Raw genomic sequence first — 19,024 nt, forward strand, 5'->3', positions numbered from 1 at the left:
CTCTTTTTCCTCTTTGATTTTTCTAAAAAAAATACTTTTATTGATACCTTTTGTTTATATATCACTTTTATTTCCAAAATATATCCTTCCCAGCTCGCTGATGCAGAGAACATTCCTTGTGCACAGTCATAGTAGCCACCTTAAAGAAGAGCACAGACAATCTCAGTGAAGCAGAGTAATGAGGTTTGAGGAGGGGGAGGGATCAGGGGGAAGAAATGAAATGAAATGAAGGAATGAAACAGCACATATTCCTGGCCACCACCCAAGGTGTTTCTGAGTACCTTAAAAACTCAGACCTAGGAGGGAATTGTAGAGACTATCTAGTTCAACTCAGTCTGTAGTAGAGTGAATACCACCCCTCTTCCACTAAGAAAAGTCAGAGGAAGGAAGGAAACATGCAGTTGTTAAATTCCTACTACATTCCAGGCCCAGTGCTAAGAGCTTTACAGATATTATCTTATTTGATCCTCACAACAAACCCTGGGAGTTTTTATTATCATTATTAGTATTATGATTGGTTTATTATTATTATTATATTTTACAGTTGATAAAACTGAGGCAGATAGGCTAGGAGATTTACCAAAGGTCAGCAGCTAGGAATGTAGGAGAACACATTTAAATTCAGGTCTTCATGACTCCAGGCCCAGTTCCCCATGAACTTCACCAAAATAGATGTCATACTCACACACACACAGATTCAAACATATATACACACACATTAACAAACACACACATAAATGATGAAAGCGTACTGGAAGGGGGTGAAAAGGAGGGAGTGTATAGAACAAAAACAATCCAGGTGAGATTCTAAGCATGTATACAAACACATATAGGAGGACGAATGAAAAGAGGCTTGCCTATACATCAAGCGGAGAGAACAGGATCACAAACATAAGAGGGAGACTGGGAGAAGGGGATACACGAGGGTGAAGGAGGGAAAGGTTGGGGAATGAGGGTGAGTTCAGTAGAAGGGAGAATGAGGGAAGAAGAGGTAAGTCACCCACAGACCTAGGTACACGGAGACAGAACAGAAGTTGGGATTTGGGTGGGATCAGGGAAGGTGGATTGGGCTGGCCAAAGACAGCAGCCATCTCTAGGCAAGTTAGGCAGGAGGACAGAGGTCTGGTTAGGGCTTCCATGAGGCAGTAGGTCACCTGAGAGCATGATGTAATTCAGCAGGTGGAGCCCATGGCCCCTACATAAGGCAGCCTCCCAGGCTCCTGTGAACTCAGGACACCTACTGTCCTTTGAAATCTTTCAGTTTCAGCCTCAGTGTGAAGTAAAGAAGTCGGATCATGAGGCCTCTTGGCATAGTCCTGCTCCTCTCCCTGGCTCTGTGCTGCTTCTTGGGTAAGTTCCTCCCTGGGCACAGCACCCTCACACTGGGGCCAGTAGCCCTCAGACAGCCCTTCATCCAGAGTCCATTTGACTCTAGCTGCATCCTCATGGGAGTTTTGGCTGCTTTGAAAGAGCTCCTGAGACTACAAGCTTTTTTCCATAATTATGCTGTGTGGGAGGGAACAGGAGGTTTATTAGCCCTGTATTGCTAAAGAGAAAACAGACACCAGAGAGGTGAACTGGGAACACAGTTAGTAGCTGAGAGAACCCACCTCTAAACCTAGATCTCTCCAGATTTATAAGACCCAGAATACAGACCTCATCCATGAGAACCTGGGTATGGGGTTTAGAGAAAAGACATTGATAGGAATATCACAGACAGGATTCCTATACTAGACAGGAGTTTGGATGAGAATTTTGACTTACATTTATGGAAAAAGAAAGTGAAACAGAGACACAGAGGCAGAGACAAAGGCAGAGACAGGGAGACAGACGGACACACAGAGACAGCTAGGAATTGGATTCAGGAAGACCTGAGGTCAAATACTGCCTTAGATACTAAAATGGGAATAATGATAACTAACTCACAAGGATGTCATGAAGACATAATGAGATAAACATGTAAAGAGCTTTGAAAATTTTAAGTACGACACAAATGTGATCCTAAAAACTTTTAAGTACTTTAAAATTTTTACATTGATTTTACACAGAGGAAAGTGTAGTTAAGTGAATCACTCAAAGTCATAGAGCTGCGAACTGCGTCAGGATGTGGACCCAGATTTCCTGATCCCCAAACCAATTCCCTTGCGTCCACATTCTGTTACTTGTGTTTTTTTTAACAGATTAAAGAATTAGCTGAGATTGGTTACAAGAGCTCTCAATTTAAAGTCTATTATCTGACTTGGAATCTTGGCTCTGAAACAATGGAAAGATTAATTCATCCCTCTGAGCCTCAGTTACCTGATTGATAAGTTGGAAATGACACTTATGACATTATTCTGAAGAAAGGACTTTATACATACATACTTTATACATACTTTATACATACTCAATTGTTAACTTCTAACAAAGATTCTAACAGAATTCTAATACCCACAAGAATGTTACAGAACCACAGGATCAAAAGGGGATCTTAGAAATCATCAAGTCCTACCTTCCTCATTTTTATAGATGAGAAAAATGTGGCAGTTTTCCCAGGTATTAAGTGTCTGAGTCGGGGTTTGAATCTAGATCTTCTTGACTGTGAGAATGTAAGGGCACTCTCTAGCCCTGTAAGTTTCAGAGCAGGCAAGATCCCGTATGGATTGAGGGAGTATATTTAGTGAGAGCTCCTTCCACAGAAGAAATAACAAGTCTAAAGCTCACCATATACAATAAATGTATAGGACATTGAGTCCATCCTCCCTCCCAGGCCGTCCTTTCTGTAGCTATCCCAGGAAGGAATTACCCAACCTCTGCTTGAAAAATGCCAATGACAAGAATCTCATTGCTTCCCAATGTTGTCCATTCCATTTTGGGGATAGATTTCCTTGTTAGACAACTTTTACATTCATCCCAAACAGTTACCCTGTACCTCTCACCCTACACCATTCAGCTCTCTGGGGCCAAACCAAACAAATATAATTCTTTATTGACATGACAATATACCACCACAAAGAACTAGCAGAGCTCCCTCAAGAACAAGACATGTCTAAAACGCAGTCCTTTTTTCAACAGTGTAATTCACCTGGCAAAGCCAGGAAACTATAAAAAATCCAGACCGCCTTAGATTATAGGAAGATATTTGACAACGGATCTCACATCATTCTTATAGGCAAGACAGGTAATCATAAGCCACACAAGAGTAGAAGGAAATGACTTCAGGGTTATTTTAAGAAAGGCAAAAAACCTCACAGAATCATACATTTAGAGCTAGAAGAGACTTGGAGGTCATCAATTCAATGTCTTCATTTTACAAAGGAGGAAAGGGGAAGGGCACATGGCTAGAGAGTCTAAATGACCTGTCACCCATCGAAAAAATAGCAAAGGGCAGAGCCACAATTTGAAGATGGGTCCCTTGACTCCAAATCCATCATACTGCTGATTGCATCAGGTCACTCCAATCAATTATGTTTGAATAGCAACTCACTTGGAAAGAGGTCCCTAGTGGGGGGCTTTAGGCACCTCTGCTTTATCTTCACTGGTTCATAATTCATCAGTGACTTTGAAAGAGGTAAAGATGGCATGATTTTCAAATTTTCTGATGAGAACAAAGTCAGGAGGGAGAGCAAGCACACACTGAGTGACAGGATTCAAAAAGTTATTGACAGGATAGAATATTAAGCCAAATCTAATTAGATAAAATTTTAAGAAGCTTATAAGTAAAATTTTACATTTGGGTTCAAAAAATCAGCCTCAGAAGTACAAGATGAGAGTGTAACTAGCCTACTACAGTTCATCTTTAAGATGTTAGGGTGTTAGTGGACTAGCTCAATATGGATCAACTGTCTAGTGTAGTGGCTCAAACCAAGTTAATGCTTCCTTAGGCTTCATTCAGAGAACAACGTTTTCAATCTAGGGGGGTTATAATTCCATCACATATGGCCTGCAGGCAGCTTATGACCCACCGAAGGATTTTGGCCAGCCCATGAAGAATGTTGAGCATGTGGAAGAAAGTAAAGATGTAATGGGTGTTTTGTCCATGCTCTGCTTAACCCAGCATCCACTCATCACTCTTGTGCCTCTCATGTAATTTGGTGGGTAGGTCTCCACAGCACAGTCTTTCCTGTTTCTCTGGTGATCTGTGGCAACTAGCCATTGTCATACCTTTACTTGGAAAGTGAGCTTCTAAAAACCTATCTGTGGCCAGAAGAAGTTTAGCCTAATTTAATTTTGGCCACTATCTACTGTCAAATTCTGCAAGTCTGCAGTACTAGATGCTACATTTAAGGAGGAACGTTGATAAGTTGGAGAAAGTACAAAAAAGATAAACTAATACAGTGATATCATGACTAAGATAGATATGACATATGAGGATTCTTAAATTGAACTGGGCATGTTTAACCTGGAGAAGAGAAGATTTAGGAAGCACATGATAGCTGTCTTCAAGTATTTGAAAGGTTATCAGGTAAAAAGGATGAGCCTTCTCCTGCTCGGTTCAAGAGGGTGGAATTAGGAGCAATAGGTAGAAGTGACAAAGAGGAAAATGTTTGCCATTGGGGAAAATTTACTAAAATTTAGTGATCCAACAATGAAACAGGCTGCTGTGGAAGAAGCTCCTTCCATCCATTAATATCCTGTTTAGACTCATTCCCTAACAATTAGCAAACTTTTCCCAATGACAGAAGGTGTTCGAATAAAATCAGAAGACTAGTTGCTGGGTTTTTTCTAGGTTTTATTCTTGTTCAAGTGCTCATAAGATGGGATAGCACCTGAGATTGCTTCCAAGGTAAACATCTTTTCATTGTGTCACTAAAATATCTTTTCTTCTCCAGGGTAAACATTGTCATTTTCTTTCACTAAATCCTCATATGGTCTGGCTTCCAGGTCCCTTCCCACTATTATAGGATTGAATAGAAACTCAAATTTAATATTCTACTATTCAACAATGCAGTTTCTTAGAATCTTGATCTTAAGATCCAATGATTTTTAGAATTCTAAGATTCCCTGATTTGAGACTTAAAGAATGCTCTGATTCTAGGAGATAGCCTAGTTGAATGTTGCTTTTTCATAGTGGTGTCCTGGAAAACAGGCTTGGTCTTGGCTATTTGATCTATATCTGTCTCCAGACCTTGCAGCACAACCTGGAGCAGTGATGGAAGATTGAAAAGAGGAAAATTTAGACATGATGAAAGGAAAAATTTCCTAACAATGAAATCTGTCCAAAAGTGGAATGACGTGTCTCAAGACATGGTGGAAGTTTTGGAAGTCTTCAAGCAGGATGACCACCTGTCATATATGTTATTATAGGTATTCTTTCTTATGTAGGGGTTGGACTGGATTTCTAATGAAGTGTCTTTCAGTTCTAAAATTCTGTGATTCTCTGCTTACAAAGCTACCCAAGCCTCCCTTGATCTTCAAAAGAAAAAATCTTCTCTAGATCATTCCCACTTACTGCTTTCCTCGTTTTTCTTCTCTCAGCCAAACTCTTTGAAAAAGCTATATCCAGTTCATACCTCCACTTTCTTTCCCCATTCTCTCTCTGGAAAACCCTCTAAAGTTTCACTTCTGACTGAATCACTCAAATGAGACTGTTTTCTCTAAAGTTGCCTATGGTATCTTTCTTGCCATATCTATTAGCTTTTCCTTAATCCTCATCCTTCTTAAAATGTGAAACAAACAAAAGTGTTAATCACCCATTTCTCTCTGGATTTTCATGATACTGCTCTCTCTTGGGTCTCCTCCTACCCATCTGACTGCTCCTCAGCCTCCTTTGCTAGATCACTATCAGTGTCATACTTGCCATGTGTAGGCTCATCCCCAAGACCCTGATATTGCACCTCTTCTCTTTTCCCACTATGCTCTCTCACATGGTCACCTTTTCAGTCCTTGTAGGTTTAATTATCAACTCTAAGCAGATGAGTAGTATATATATATATATATATATATATATATATATATATATATATAGCCTTGACTCTCTCTCTTGAGTTGCAGTTATATATCACCAACTACTTACTGGTTTTTCAAAATGGATATCCCAGAAATTCAGGATGTCCAAAGAAAGTATCTTTCCCCCAAACACATCACCCTTCCAAATATTCCTATTACTGTCCAAAAAAATCCCCATCCTAAACCATTTAGTTTAACTATTTAATTACCTAAATTCACAACCTTGGTGTGGCATTCAAATTTTCGATCCTGCTAAACTTATGTATCCAGTACCAATGTTTGTACTTTCTAGTTCCTTAACATACCCTGTGTAAGATCCAGAATCCCCCCACCTAGGGAATCTTGTATCTCACACACACTCCCAAGCTCTGGGACAAATTTGATATCAAAGGAAGAGGTCAAGGAGCTCAAAATTGTTTGCAGATAGAAGTTTAATCAATTGAGTTATTTACATTATGGGCAGTATGATGGAGCCCTGCCAGAAGTTAATGATCTTCAGTCAGGTGCAGTGGTCAGACCACAGGTTAGACCCCTGCAAAAACCCAGGAAATTCCAGTGTCAATTATATAAGTCAAACAAAGGGAAGTAGAGCCATAGAGTACACCTTTGCTGATTGGTGGATATTTTGGACTTCCGCTTAGTAATAAGCTCATTTCCAAAGTTGGGCATTAGGCCAGTGTAGATGGTTAAATGCCCAAACACAGCATTGTGTCCTGGTCATGTACTGGACATGAACTGATCACTGTGTCTGTGTTACTGCTTTCATCAGTCACAATATCTAAGTTATGACTCAGGGTCTAAATTTCGATTCAATACCTAAGTTATTTTTAACAGGTCACCAGGTCTGGGCTTCCACATTTCACAAAGTATAAAAGCTTTTCCTTTCTTACTGTGTATTATGGTTTTTGCCCAGTCAGGACCACACACCTTGCTCTGCACTTACACAGTCACCACCCTCATTTAAATTCTTATCCCTTTTCAACCTTGACTATTGCAATATTTGCTCCTCCTATTGGTCTCCAGTCTCTCATCTCTCCAGTCCTTCCCCAATACAGCTACTGAAATGATTTCCCTAAAGCACAGATCTAACCATTTTACTCTGCCACCCAAGGAATTTTTCAAGCTGTAGTGGTTTTCGATCATCTCCGGGGTCAAATATTAGACTCCTTTGCCCCCTCCATTTATAGCTCATCACAAATTGTCCCCTCCTTGCTTCTCCAATCTCTACATCACTCCCCTCCACATGCTCTACAATTCATCCACATTGGACTCTCTGCTTCTTCTCACTCCAGACACTGCATCTCCCTTTTCCATCCCTTTGCCTGGCTGTTCATTATATCTGGAATGTTCTCTCTCACTTCTATCTCTTGCAACCCCTGGTTTCCTTCAAGATTCAGTCACTTTCTGCTGAAGTCTGTCCTGATCTCATCAACAATTAATACCTTCCCATGTAAGATTAGAGTACCTCTGATTTATATGTCCTTTATAAACCTCTGCATGTATAAATTGTGTCAACCATTTAAACACAAGTTCTTTGAGAGCAGAGAGAGCTTGTCTTTCTATCTGCAGTATTTCAAGTAGTTCCTAATATGTAATAGGCACTGAAGAAATACTTATTGTTTGATCGAACAACCCTGTGAGACAGTTATTTTGCTCAGGTTACAAAAGACAAAACTGAGTCTTAGGAGAAAGAAAAGTGACCTGCCCATGACAACACAGCTATTCAGTTTTAGAGCCAAACTTCAACCCTAGGTCTCTAATTCTACTTCCAGTCTTGTTTTCAGCTCCCCTACCCTGCCTTCCAAGTGATACATTCTCAAGAAAAGTATAATAGAAGAAATGTTTGTTAAATAATACTTTGTATTTGTATTTACATCATACTCTGTATTCATTCACTACTGAATACTTTCTCAAGCATGTTTGTACCTACTATCTAATCAGTGGCCCATCATAGCCCCTTTGAAATAAATAGAACACAGGTTGCTATGTTCATTTTCCAAGTGGCCAAGTGCAGATCATAAAGCTCAAGACAGAGCCAGGACTGAAGCCTGGGTCTTCTTCCACCAATTACTCTGCCTTGAAAGCATTTAAATCCTACTTCAGGTGAATAACAAATGACAAAGGCTTTGGATTTCTCCTGTTCTGTCCAGGAATTGGGGTTATTTTCTCTCAGCTGAGTTATCTTTTCGGGGAATCCTTTTCAAACCCCTGAGAAACACAGTAAGCCAGATAGAAAGGTGATTGTCTTACAATGGAAAATAACTGTCAGCAGATCTCAGGAGATAATTACTTTAAGATTTCCAGAGATCTTAGATTTCTTTTATATGAATTCTCTCTTCTCCAGAGAAAGTATGCTGCCCCATTCTTTCCCCCACCAAACAACCAACAATGTACTAGACTTTTTCATGACTTAGTTTGGCCAAAATGTGCATCCTCTAGGAACCATCCTTCTAGTGATAAGCATTTCTACAATTAACTAGGTTGATTGCTCAGAGTGCCAACATATCTTCTGAGATTACAGCATTACTAGCTTGAAAGGACCTCCCAAAATTTGTGCTCTTCTAACATAGCCTTCAAGAACTTCAATTCTATTTCATTCCTCAACGAGTCAACAGAAGAAGGTTTTAGTGCAGACAGCCAAGAATAACAACTCAGATTTAGATAAGAGCACTGGCATTCAAACCTTCCATTTATTACCTGTGTAATCTTGGGTCTCAGTTATTTCATCTTCAAAATCAGTAAGTTAGATTAGATGTCTCTGAGATCCTTTCCAGCTCTGTGCCTATAATCCTATGAAGGAATGTCTTTATTTGTAAAACATTTTATTTACAACAGCTCTACAAAGCAGGTAGCTTAAGTAACATTATTACTATTGTACAAATTAGGAAACTGGGAGTTGGAGAGAATTCTTCCAATATCCCACAAAAGAGGGGCTGGCGGGGTCAAGACTGAAGTCAAATTCTTCCATCTCAAAATGCAGTAATCTTTGCAGTTCTCAAAACCTGGGGGAGGGGTCCAAGAAGGAGAGCATACAGAGTCTGACTAAGATGTAACTCATTTTATAAGTCATCTAGAAAAGGGGAAGAAAGACAATCTTTCAGAATTATTCATTTTACTGACTTGGATATAGATTTAGAGAATGACAGAGGTAGATCCCTTGAAATGATGAAACATCCTATCCGTTACATAGAGTGCATGGATTTAGTGGATAGAATAAGATATATATTTGTATGTATAGTCTTTGGGGGGGGGGGTATTTTGTTTATGCATATTTATTACAATTTTTTCATTTTTTTCCAATGAGGGGATATGAAGAAGAAATATTAGATTTCTATTCTGTTTTGTTTTTAGTAGGAAAGTGGGCAAGGGAGAGAGATGCTATATATGTGATAGGTTGCCTGTACTTTCAGATGAGGTGACTGTATCAGTACAACTGAAAGTAACCCCCAAAAAAGGACAGTGAAAGCTTATGACACATCACATTTTTACATAGATAGACTTGCTCAGGTCATTCCCTAAGAGTGTAACTAGTGGCTTAATTATGAAAATTTATGATCAGGCAAAAAAGCAGACTATATAATTATATAGATTAAATCAATGGTTTTAAAAAAGAAAGTCTAGGATGGCTCTCAGGTTATAAATCTAGCTGCCACTAAGTATAGTGGTACCTTAATAGAAACAGGGACAGTAGGAGGGAGGGTAGGTTTGGGGGAGAATATGATGAGTTTTCATTTTGAACATGCTGAGATTGAGGATGCCTGTGGAATATCCAGGATAAGGTGTGTCCAATAAACAATCCATGATGTACAATTAGAACTCAGGAGACACAGGATGGCTGGCTATATAGCTTTCAGAGTCATCTGCAAAGACATGATGTTGAACCAATGGAAGCTGGTCAAGTCACTGAGAGAATGTTGAGAGGAGAACCCAAGACAACACCCTGGAGTATGCCCATGCAAAGATTTCACAAGATATGTATGATGAAACAACAAAGCAGATTGTGATGGAGCTTTCAAGCAAGAAGGAGGAAAACCAGGAGAGAGCAATGCTATGGAAACCCAGAGGGGAGAGAATGCCTAGGATACTGGAGTGGTCAACATGGTTGAAAGTTTCAGAAAGAAACCAAGAGGCATAAAGACTGAGAAAATTGAATTTAACAGTCAGAAGATTTGAGAGAGTGGTGAATATCTAACCACACCAAGCACCTTCTCATTTTTATGATGACTCAGTTTTCTTTGCTTGAAATCCCCTGCCTTCCTATGTCTACCTGTCAAAATACCAGTACCGAACTCACATTCCTCCAAGAAGTCTTGGCCTTTCCCACAGTACTTATCAGATTTTGCATTGTCTTATCTTTATTTGTCATATATTTATATATATATATTTATATGTATATGTTTATATGTGTATATTATGTATATACACACACATGCACATATGTGTATATGTATACATATGTGTATATATGTATATATACACATATATATACCTTTTCTCATGAAAATTTCTCTCCTCTCATTTATCTTTGTACCCCACTCTAGCTTCTCCAGCACTGTGGCATGTCAATTAACCTTGATTAAATTAAAATATAGAACATAGGATGTAGAACACAGACTGTTAAAGCTGAAAGTGACCTTCGAACATGAAGCATGCTATGACAGAATTGGAGGGGAACCTTTAGATTATCTAGTTTAACTGAAAGGAAAGTGAAATACAATGATGGAAAAAGACTGGTTCAAGGTCACACAGTGATTGAGTAGCACAGTAAGGAGTTGCCAGAGTTTAGGATTTGCAAGTGAAATAATGAATAGAAAAATACCTGCATCTTTGTTCAGTTAATTGGACTTTTGTCTAATTCTGTCCCATTTCAGTGGACTGGGATTTCTTAGAAGACCAGCGTGACAGCATCTAGCAAGCTGAGCAGTGGGTTGAGAGGCTGGGGCTGTAATTCAGACTCATCTGGTTCCCTTACTCTCCCTCCCTCATCCACAAAGTGTCTGTCTAACAGACAAGACAAACCTAACCCTTTGAAAATTTGTTTCCTAGATACTACACAAGCTGAAGACGAAGGCCGAGAGGTAAGAAGAGCTTCTACTTTATCATTTTAACACATTTCCCATGCCATGATGAAGGGACCATTGACTCCCACAATCCATTCAGTGTTCAGCACCCAATGGCCTTCAGCACCAGAATGGCACCATGGTTTTACCAAGATCAACAGTTCCTTCCTCTTTCTGGATCTCAGCTTCCTTCACAGTTAAATGAAGAGATGGGACAAAGTGATCTCTGATATTCCATGTGTTCTGCATTCTGAGGTCCCTTCCAGCTCTGACATTCCATGTCCTATGTTCTGGGCTCCTTTCCAGCTCTATCTGCCAAGTTCTATGTTCCAACATTCTAGGATCTGGGTGCTGAGATCCCTTCTGGCTCCGACATTCTGTATATCCCTTCCAGCACTGACATTTTGTGGTCTGTGTATGACATTCCATGTTCTCTATGTTCTCCCTTCTAGCTCTGATACACTGTGTTCTATGTTCTACATTCTAAGCAGGCTTCTAGCTCTAATGTTCTGTGTTCTTTGTTCTGTAGTCTCTTATAGCTCTGTGTTCTACATTATTTCTTCTGAGACCTCTTTTAAGTCTCTTATTGTAAGCCTCAATGACATTCTATGTAATGAAGCAAACTTCAGTGATTGTTTTGTTTCTCTTGTCAATGATCATTTCTGTGTTTTTTTAAGATTGTGAAAATCTGGTTGTTGGTTAAAAAAAAGAAGTAAACAGAAATAGATGGAAAAGATTCTCTGAAAGGGATAGGGACTCTCATTCGATTGAACCCAGAGAATTGCCAGGGGGCATTGCTCTGTATCAGCTATAAGTAATGAGCAGCAGACTTCTCTCCACTGACCTGTTCTTTGGGTCTTAGTTTCCTTTTCTGTTAAACTAGGGGAAATAACTTTTGCTTTCACTCCCCTGAAAGACTTGTGTAAGGTTGAAATGAGAGATTACATGTCAATCACATTACAAAGCATAAAATACTACAGAATGGGGACTTGGAGTGGAAACTACCCCATGATCACCTCCTCCCCTAGAGCATATCACCTGTGGGTGATCATGGGATAGCTGCCACTCAAAGTCTCTATTTCCGTAGTGTTTTATACTTTTCAATGTGATTGGTACATATTCTCTCATTTGAACCTCACAAAAGTTTTCCAGGGGAGTGAAACCAAGAATTATTTCTCCCATTTTACAAAGAAAGGAAACCGAGGCCCAAACAGGGAGAGTGCTTGACTATTATTGGGAAAGGACATGACAGCTGACTTGGTCCAACCCTTTCATATATGGTTAGGGAACTAAAGCCCCAGGAATTTATACTAATGTGATTCTAAGTTACATTAAGAGGCATTATGTTCAGAATAAGAGACTTGATAATCCTATGATGTTCTGATCTGGTCAGACCCTGCCTACAGTATTTATTATATTCCATTATGGGCAACATGTATTAAGAAGGGCCTTGCTAAACTGCAGGAAACATGGAAAGCATGAGTGAGGCTGGTGATGGGACAGAAGATAATGCCTTAAGAAGGCAATTTAAAGAAATTGTGAGTCTTAGCCTGGGGGAAGGGTACATTTAAAAGAAATAGGACTGCTGAAAAGCGTCATGTACAGACTGATTCACCTGTTTTTGCTCAGCCCCAGGAAGCTGAAGTAAGATTAATGAAAGGTATGTACAAAGAGGCAGATTTTTGGCTCAGACTAAGACAGGGGAAATTGATAATTAAAACTGTCTCAAAGTGAAGTAGTCTGCTTTGGTAGGTAGAGAGCTCTCCATCAATGGAAGCATTTCAGCAGAGGCTGGACAAGCCCTTCTGAAATATTGTAGGGGAGATTTCCTTCTACACATTATTGAACTGTTTCTCTTCTGAGATTCCTTCCCACTCTGAGATTCCATCATTCTGCCAAGTGACTTGTCCAAAGTCACAGGGCCAGACTGAGACATGAACTGAAGTCATGTGATTCTTCATATAGCCCCAACAATTCAACTCAACAAGCATTTATTAAATACTTTGTATGTGGTGGGTAGGACGAAATACAACATATGGACAGAGAGCAGGCCTTGGAGTTAGGAAGATCTGGCACTTACTATGTGACTCTGAATAAGTCACTTAATCACGAGGTAACCCCAGGAAACTAAGATTATAATTAACTATTCCAGAATAGTTACAGATCTGTAAGGATAAAGGTGTTTCCTCACCAAGAATTCCACGTACTAATGAAATCACAAGTCCCTCCCACCTCTGTCCCTTAAAAAGGGGTCAAATCGTGTGCTAGGCCATGGGGATATAATGATGAAAATAAAAACAGTCCCTGCCTTCAAAGAGTTTATATTCTACCTTACACAGATAAGTACCTCCAGAATCCATTCAAAGTGAGTGCAAAGTAACTTCAGGAAGAAGAGGGGCACTAGTAAGGAGAGATCAAGAACAGCCTCATGTGGAAGATCCTAACTGAGTTGAGCCATGAAGGGATGGAGGGATGCCAAAAGGGGTGAGAAAGGAGGACATTTCAGGCCCTGAGAGCAGTCTTTACAAAAATACAGAGGTTCTAGGAAAGGAAATATAGAGCCTGGGGATCACCAGGTAGACCAGTTTGGAGGTATTGCTCAACAGGAAACATCCCATAGGCAAGGAACTCTACTGACTTAACTGTGGTGATCATCTGTTGTCAGAGAAACTCCACAACAGATCCTTCAAGGCAGCCTTGTATGAGTGGATGGGCTTTCCTGAGGGAATCCATGAGCAAAGTAGAGGTATTCAAGTCAACGTTGGATGAATTTTTGGCAGGTACACTAGACAGGGGATTCCTTGTTAAATACTGGCCCAGCTAAAATCCCATCTTCTACAGGAAGCCTCTCCCTATCCCCCTTAATTCTATTACCTTCCCTTAGTTGATAAGGATAAATTTCCAATTTTTCCTATGTATAGTAATAATTTCTTGTTGTTATTCTTGTTGAGTCATTTTCAGTAATGTCCAACTCTTCGTGACTCCTTTTGTGGGTTTTCTTGGCAAAGATACTGGAGTGGTTTACTATTTCTTTCTCCACCTCATTTTACCAATGAAGATACTGAGGCAGAGTTGTGACTTGCCCAGAGTTACACAGTTAGTAAGTATTGGAGGTTGAATTTGAACTCAAGTATTCCTGATGCCAGGCCTTGCACTCTATGCACTATTCCACCAAGCTGTATATAATTGTTTGTAAGTTTACCCCCACATTAGATTGTTGATGGCAGTCTTGCCACCAACAAGCAATCTTGTTTCCCTACCCGTAGATGGCAGAGACAGTGTTTTACTTTGCTTTGCATCTTCAGTGTTGAGTATAATGCCTGGAACATAATAGGTAATTAATAAATGTTCATTGACTGAATGGCTGGATCCCAGCACTGAAGCTCTGAGTATCTGGGTGTGTGGGATATAGTAGGAGAATCGATCTGCTTTATTACTCTTCTAGGCTAAGTGCAATACTACCCCAGGATGCTTCAGAATCTATTGGCCTGTCTGTGGAACTGATGGAAAGACTTATAACAATGAATGTGAGCTGTGTCAGGAAAATAAGTAAGTACCACCACGACTTTCTTTAGAGTTAACATTTTAAAGCTCAATGTGCTCACTTCCTAGAACTTGAGAGAACCTCAGAGTTCATCTAGTCATCTAGTCTTGTTCTTAACTGAGGGTCTTCAGGGTTATCCCCTGACAATAGACCAAGGGAAAAACTTCATAGGGTCCCTGAACTTCGATGGGAAGAAATATTATATCTTTATTTTCACAATTCTTACACTGAACTTTTTCATTTCTTTTAATTATCAAAGGAGGCAACAAGCTGAAAACGGGTCTATCAGTTTTGCCAAACTCCAAAAAATCTCTCTCTCTCTCTCTCTCTCTCTCTCTCTCTCTCTCTCTCTCTCTCTCTCTCATACACACATACACACACACATTTTAGAAAACAAGACCAAAAAACACCCTGATCTACTTCAAAAACCTTCATTTGACAAAGACCACGAAGGAGAGGGTGCTGACTTTCCCAAGACCTGCCAGGTAATAAGTTACAGAAATGGAATTCAAGCCAAGATATGCTGGCGCCTAATCCAGTGTTCTTTCTACCATACAATGATGTCTCTAATTAATTATATCTGACTAGATGTGAACAAGTTCCATGTAATTAGGTGGGTCAATGGACAGTGAGAGAGGAGTGGAAATAACGTAAATTGAATCACCACTAAAATGAGGTCGAGGAAGAGTACAGTGGACAGTGAGGAGTCTCTCCTAAAGAGTTCCCTTGAGGGCATTTTACAACATGGAGGGAGAAGGGGAACACTCCTGCTCTTGGAGCCAGGAAACTCAGGATCTAGTCCTAACTCAGCTACTCACTTGCTTCATCATCTCAGGCAGGTCACCTCACCTGTGTAAGTCTCCATTTCCTTTTCTGTCAGATGGAGGACTTGGACCAGAAGGTCTTTAAGTGCCCTTGCCTGAACTCCTATCTAGAGCTAGAGCTTTGTGTTCTATAATCTTCTTATCAGTATCTCCACATATATTACCTAGAGGGGATGCTTATGCAAAGGTTAAGGGTCTAAAAGTTAGGGCATGGCCTCCAAGTCAAAGCTCTTGGATCTATACTCTGATTCCCCTCTACCACCATATTCCCTGGTCAACATTTGGTATATTCCTTTTCTTCAAGGGTTCTCATTACTCTGGCTGAGGACACCAGACACATACATTTGAAATAATAAAACAAACAGAAGGGCTAAATTACATAGTATATATTCATGGATTCATTATGAGTTAATCTCCTTCATACATCCAGTCTCAGGCAAACTGATTTACTTGCTATTCCTTACACATGAAATTCTACCTCCTCCCTTTGTTCCTTTACATAGGATGTACCTTATGCCTGATATGCCATCCCTGCACATCTCTGCCTCTGGGACTCCCTAGCTTCATCAAGGTTCTTTTTCAGTTATCACCTACTACATGAAATAGGTGATTTTCTCCAATCTTGCCAGCTGTTGAGTTATTCTGCTCAATCCTCCAACCAATTATTTTGTTCTTACTGAGCATACATCTTGTATTTTACTCAAATAGATTAAGCTCCTTGAGAGTAACAATTGTTTTATTTCTGAGCTTATTTGGGTTTTTTTTTTTTTTGTCCCTAGTATTTAGCACACAGCTAGGGTACTTGCTAAGTACTTGCTAAATTGAATTAAATTGATTGTGAAAACCTCCTCAAAATATGGAATACCAGATCTAGAAGAGACCTTATAGACTATGCAGAACAGCTATTATATTTTAAAGAAAAGGAAACGGAATTCCTGGGAAGATAATTTTCTTGCCCAAGATCACACAGATGATTAGCAAAAGATCATGCAAACCTGATCCACAATTTGCAGGTAACTGCTCTTCCCTAAGGGCTACCAAACTTGGCCTCAGACTAGCTACTTGTCTCTGGGGAAATACCTTAACCCTGTTTGCCTCAGTTTTGTCATTTGTAAAATGAGCTGAGGAAGGAAATTTCAAACCACTCTAGTTGTTGTTTGTCCTTTGTTCTCAAAGAGGATCTGTATCTCTGCTCAGACAAGCCCAAGTGCAATCATGAAGAGTGGGACATGAATGAAATGAATGAAAGACAACAGTAACAACAAAGGAGCATAAAGGAGGAAGATGTCAGTGAGCTGGAAGGAAGGGAGGAAGGGAAGTGGAGAAGATCAATATTGAAGGCTGAATATAATTTGGACCCACTTAAGGAAAGGGGAGGACCTTCCATACCAAAGGAACAGCTTGATGAAAGACCAAGGGAGGACAGCGCACAGTGAAACTTCAGACTCTGACAGCTGAGTTTGAGATTGAGGTTTAAGATCTAAATTTCTTTCTGGCATAGCACACATTTCCAAATTATCCTGCAGTTTTACTACATCTTTGTACCCCATCAGAGGCCTCCTCCTTACTGTGGACTGTGACAGTAGGGAACTATCCAAGCCTGATGTTGATCCCAGACTTATGTCTCTTATGAGGGATTATGAAGAACCCCCATTTCCTGGGCCTGGCTTGGTATCTTTGAGACATTTCAAGTGACTGATGGTTTCATGCCATTCACAAACTTTACTAAGGGGAACTTGGAATCGTTTGGTAATTTCCCATGGTCTGCCTAAGTTGTTGACATGAACGTACATCTTTATGCCTTAAGGGGGACAATGAAAAAAGTATCCTTGATTTTGGAAAATCCACCAGGTTTCAAGGTAAAAATCATAAATTCGTAGAACACAGAATGTCAGAGCTACAAATGACCTTAGAACACAAACCTTAAAATGTACCTACACCTTAAACATATATATTTCCTATTGATTAAAACCTTTAGAGAAGCTCTGGGTAAAGGCCTGAATCATGGAATCTTCATTTCTTTTATGTCTTGCATCCCTTTGGCAATCTGGTAGAATCCTTCTCAGAATCATGTTTTTAAAGGCATAAAACAAAGGATATTGGATTAAAAAAGGAAATCAAAATAGCCAACAAAATACTGAGAAAATATAGTTTCCAGAATCCAAGTTAAGAAAGCTTAGTTAAACTTTTCCTGACTAGACTGATTGTCCAAATTCAGGGTGATAAAAAATGTTATGATAGATAATGTATCAAAAGTAAGTAATGTATGTAGTCCCTAAGCAAATTTTAAATGTAACATTTTTCTTTTTAAAATAAAGTAGATAGTACACAGGGCAGAAGCAACAAATCAAGTGATTAAACTGAAGGGGAGCAGAGTGCTAGCATAGCAGTAGATTTAATTCATGTGGGAACTCAGAATCCTGAGGAAAGAGAGAACAGGAAGAATGGAGAGACCCTGAAGTACTTAAAAATATTAATAGGTAACATTTATGTAACACAATGTGCAAGGACATATGCTAAGTATTTTCTAATTATTCTCATTTCATCCTCACAAAATCCTTGGGAGGGAAATGCTAAAATTATTCATTTTGAAGATAAGGAAACTGAGGCAAACAGAAATTAAGTGACTTGCCTCACACAGCTAGTGAGTGCCTGAGGTTGAATATGAACTCAGGCATTCCAAACCCCAGCCTCTATGTACTGTGCTTCCTAGCATAGAAAAAAAAAAAAAGATCAGCCAATAAGATGAAGTTGGAAAGTTCTAGATATCTTTAACTCAGAGAACAGAAAATGAATCAGGGTGGGAAGAAAAGAATAAAGGAGGGGATATTAATTGCTACCTTTCAATATGGGAAGGATAGTTGAGATAGGAAGAATGTACTTTGTTCTGCTTAGCCCCAAAAGGCTGAAAGAAGAAGCAATGAGCAGAAATTTCCAAGAGGCAGATTTGGGTACAAAACTAGATGTTACTGACAAAAATAATCTGGCCATCCATGAATTTTGATGCTCTTTGTTCTAAGACCCCTTCCAACTTCTACATTCTGTGTTTTAAGGTTCCTTGCTCCTCTAATGTTCTATCTTGTCGTTGTACTAAAAATGACTTTCTGAGCAGAATTTTCTTTCCTGCTTCAAGGTCTAGATTTTTGTAATAGTGGTGACTTAGAGTGCTCTATCTTTTCATTTCTTCCGTAGGAACAGAGCTGTTCCTGTCCGGATCCGAAAAATTGGAACTTGTTGAGGAACCAAAATATCCTGGGTCTCAGTGGAACAATATCAGGCCAGCCAACCTGATTCTTTAATAAATGCATAAGATTGATTCCTTCCATTTATGTGATATCTCATGAAAACAAAAATATGTTGGAGAAAGTGTGGCATTGTGGATAGAAGACTGATCTTTGGATCAGTTTAAATCCTGCCCCTCACCCTTTTTCTTATGTGGGTTCAAGTCCTGCTCCTGATCCTTCCTCTCTGTGTGATACATCACCTCTCAGTCCCCCAGGAAACACTCCAAGATTATAAAATCCAGAGAGAATGCTTGCTAGAACTGGTAAAAAGAGCCATTCATCAGAAGTTTCATACACTGATAACATCATGTCTCTGATTTAAAAAAGAAGACTGGAAAGAATGGATAAGATCTGAAGGAGGGGTTAGGAACAGGGCTAGAATCA

General features: G+C 39.6%; 1 protein-coding gene across 1 annotated transcript; it reads left to right on the forward strand.

The window, feature by feature from the left end:
- Window positions 1–1,174: 1,174 nt before the first annotated feature.
- Window positions 1,175–18,672, forward strand: LOC140518719 (serine protease inhibitor Kazal-type 1-like). The gene is made up of 4 exons (XM_072631071.1): window positions 1,175–1,350; window positions 10,975–11,006; window positions 14,434–14,537; window positions 18,549–18,672. The coding sequence occupies exons 1-4, from the start codon at window positions 1,296–1,298 to the stop codon at window positions 18,592–18,594; spliced, it is 237 nt and encodes a 78-aa protein (XP_072487172.1). The 5' UTR covers window positions 1,175–1,295; the 3' UTR covers window positions 18,595–18,672.
- Window positions 18,673–19,024: the final 352 nt, after the last annotated feature.

The sequence above is a fragment of the Notamacropus eugenii genome, chromosome 1 (genome assembly GCF_028372415.1).
Source record: "Notamacropus eugenii isolate mMacEug1 chromosome 1, mMacEug1.pri_v2, whole genome shotgun sequence".
Classification (NCBI taxonomy): domain Eukaryota; kingdom Metazoa; phylum Chordata; class Mammalia; order Diprotodontia; family Macropodidae; genus Notamacropus; species Notamacropus eugenii.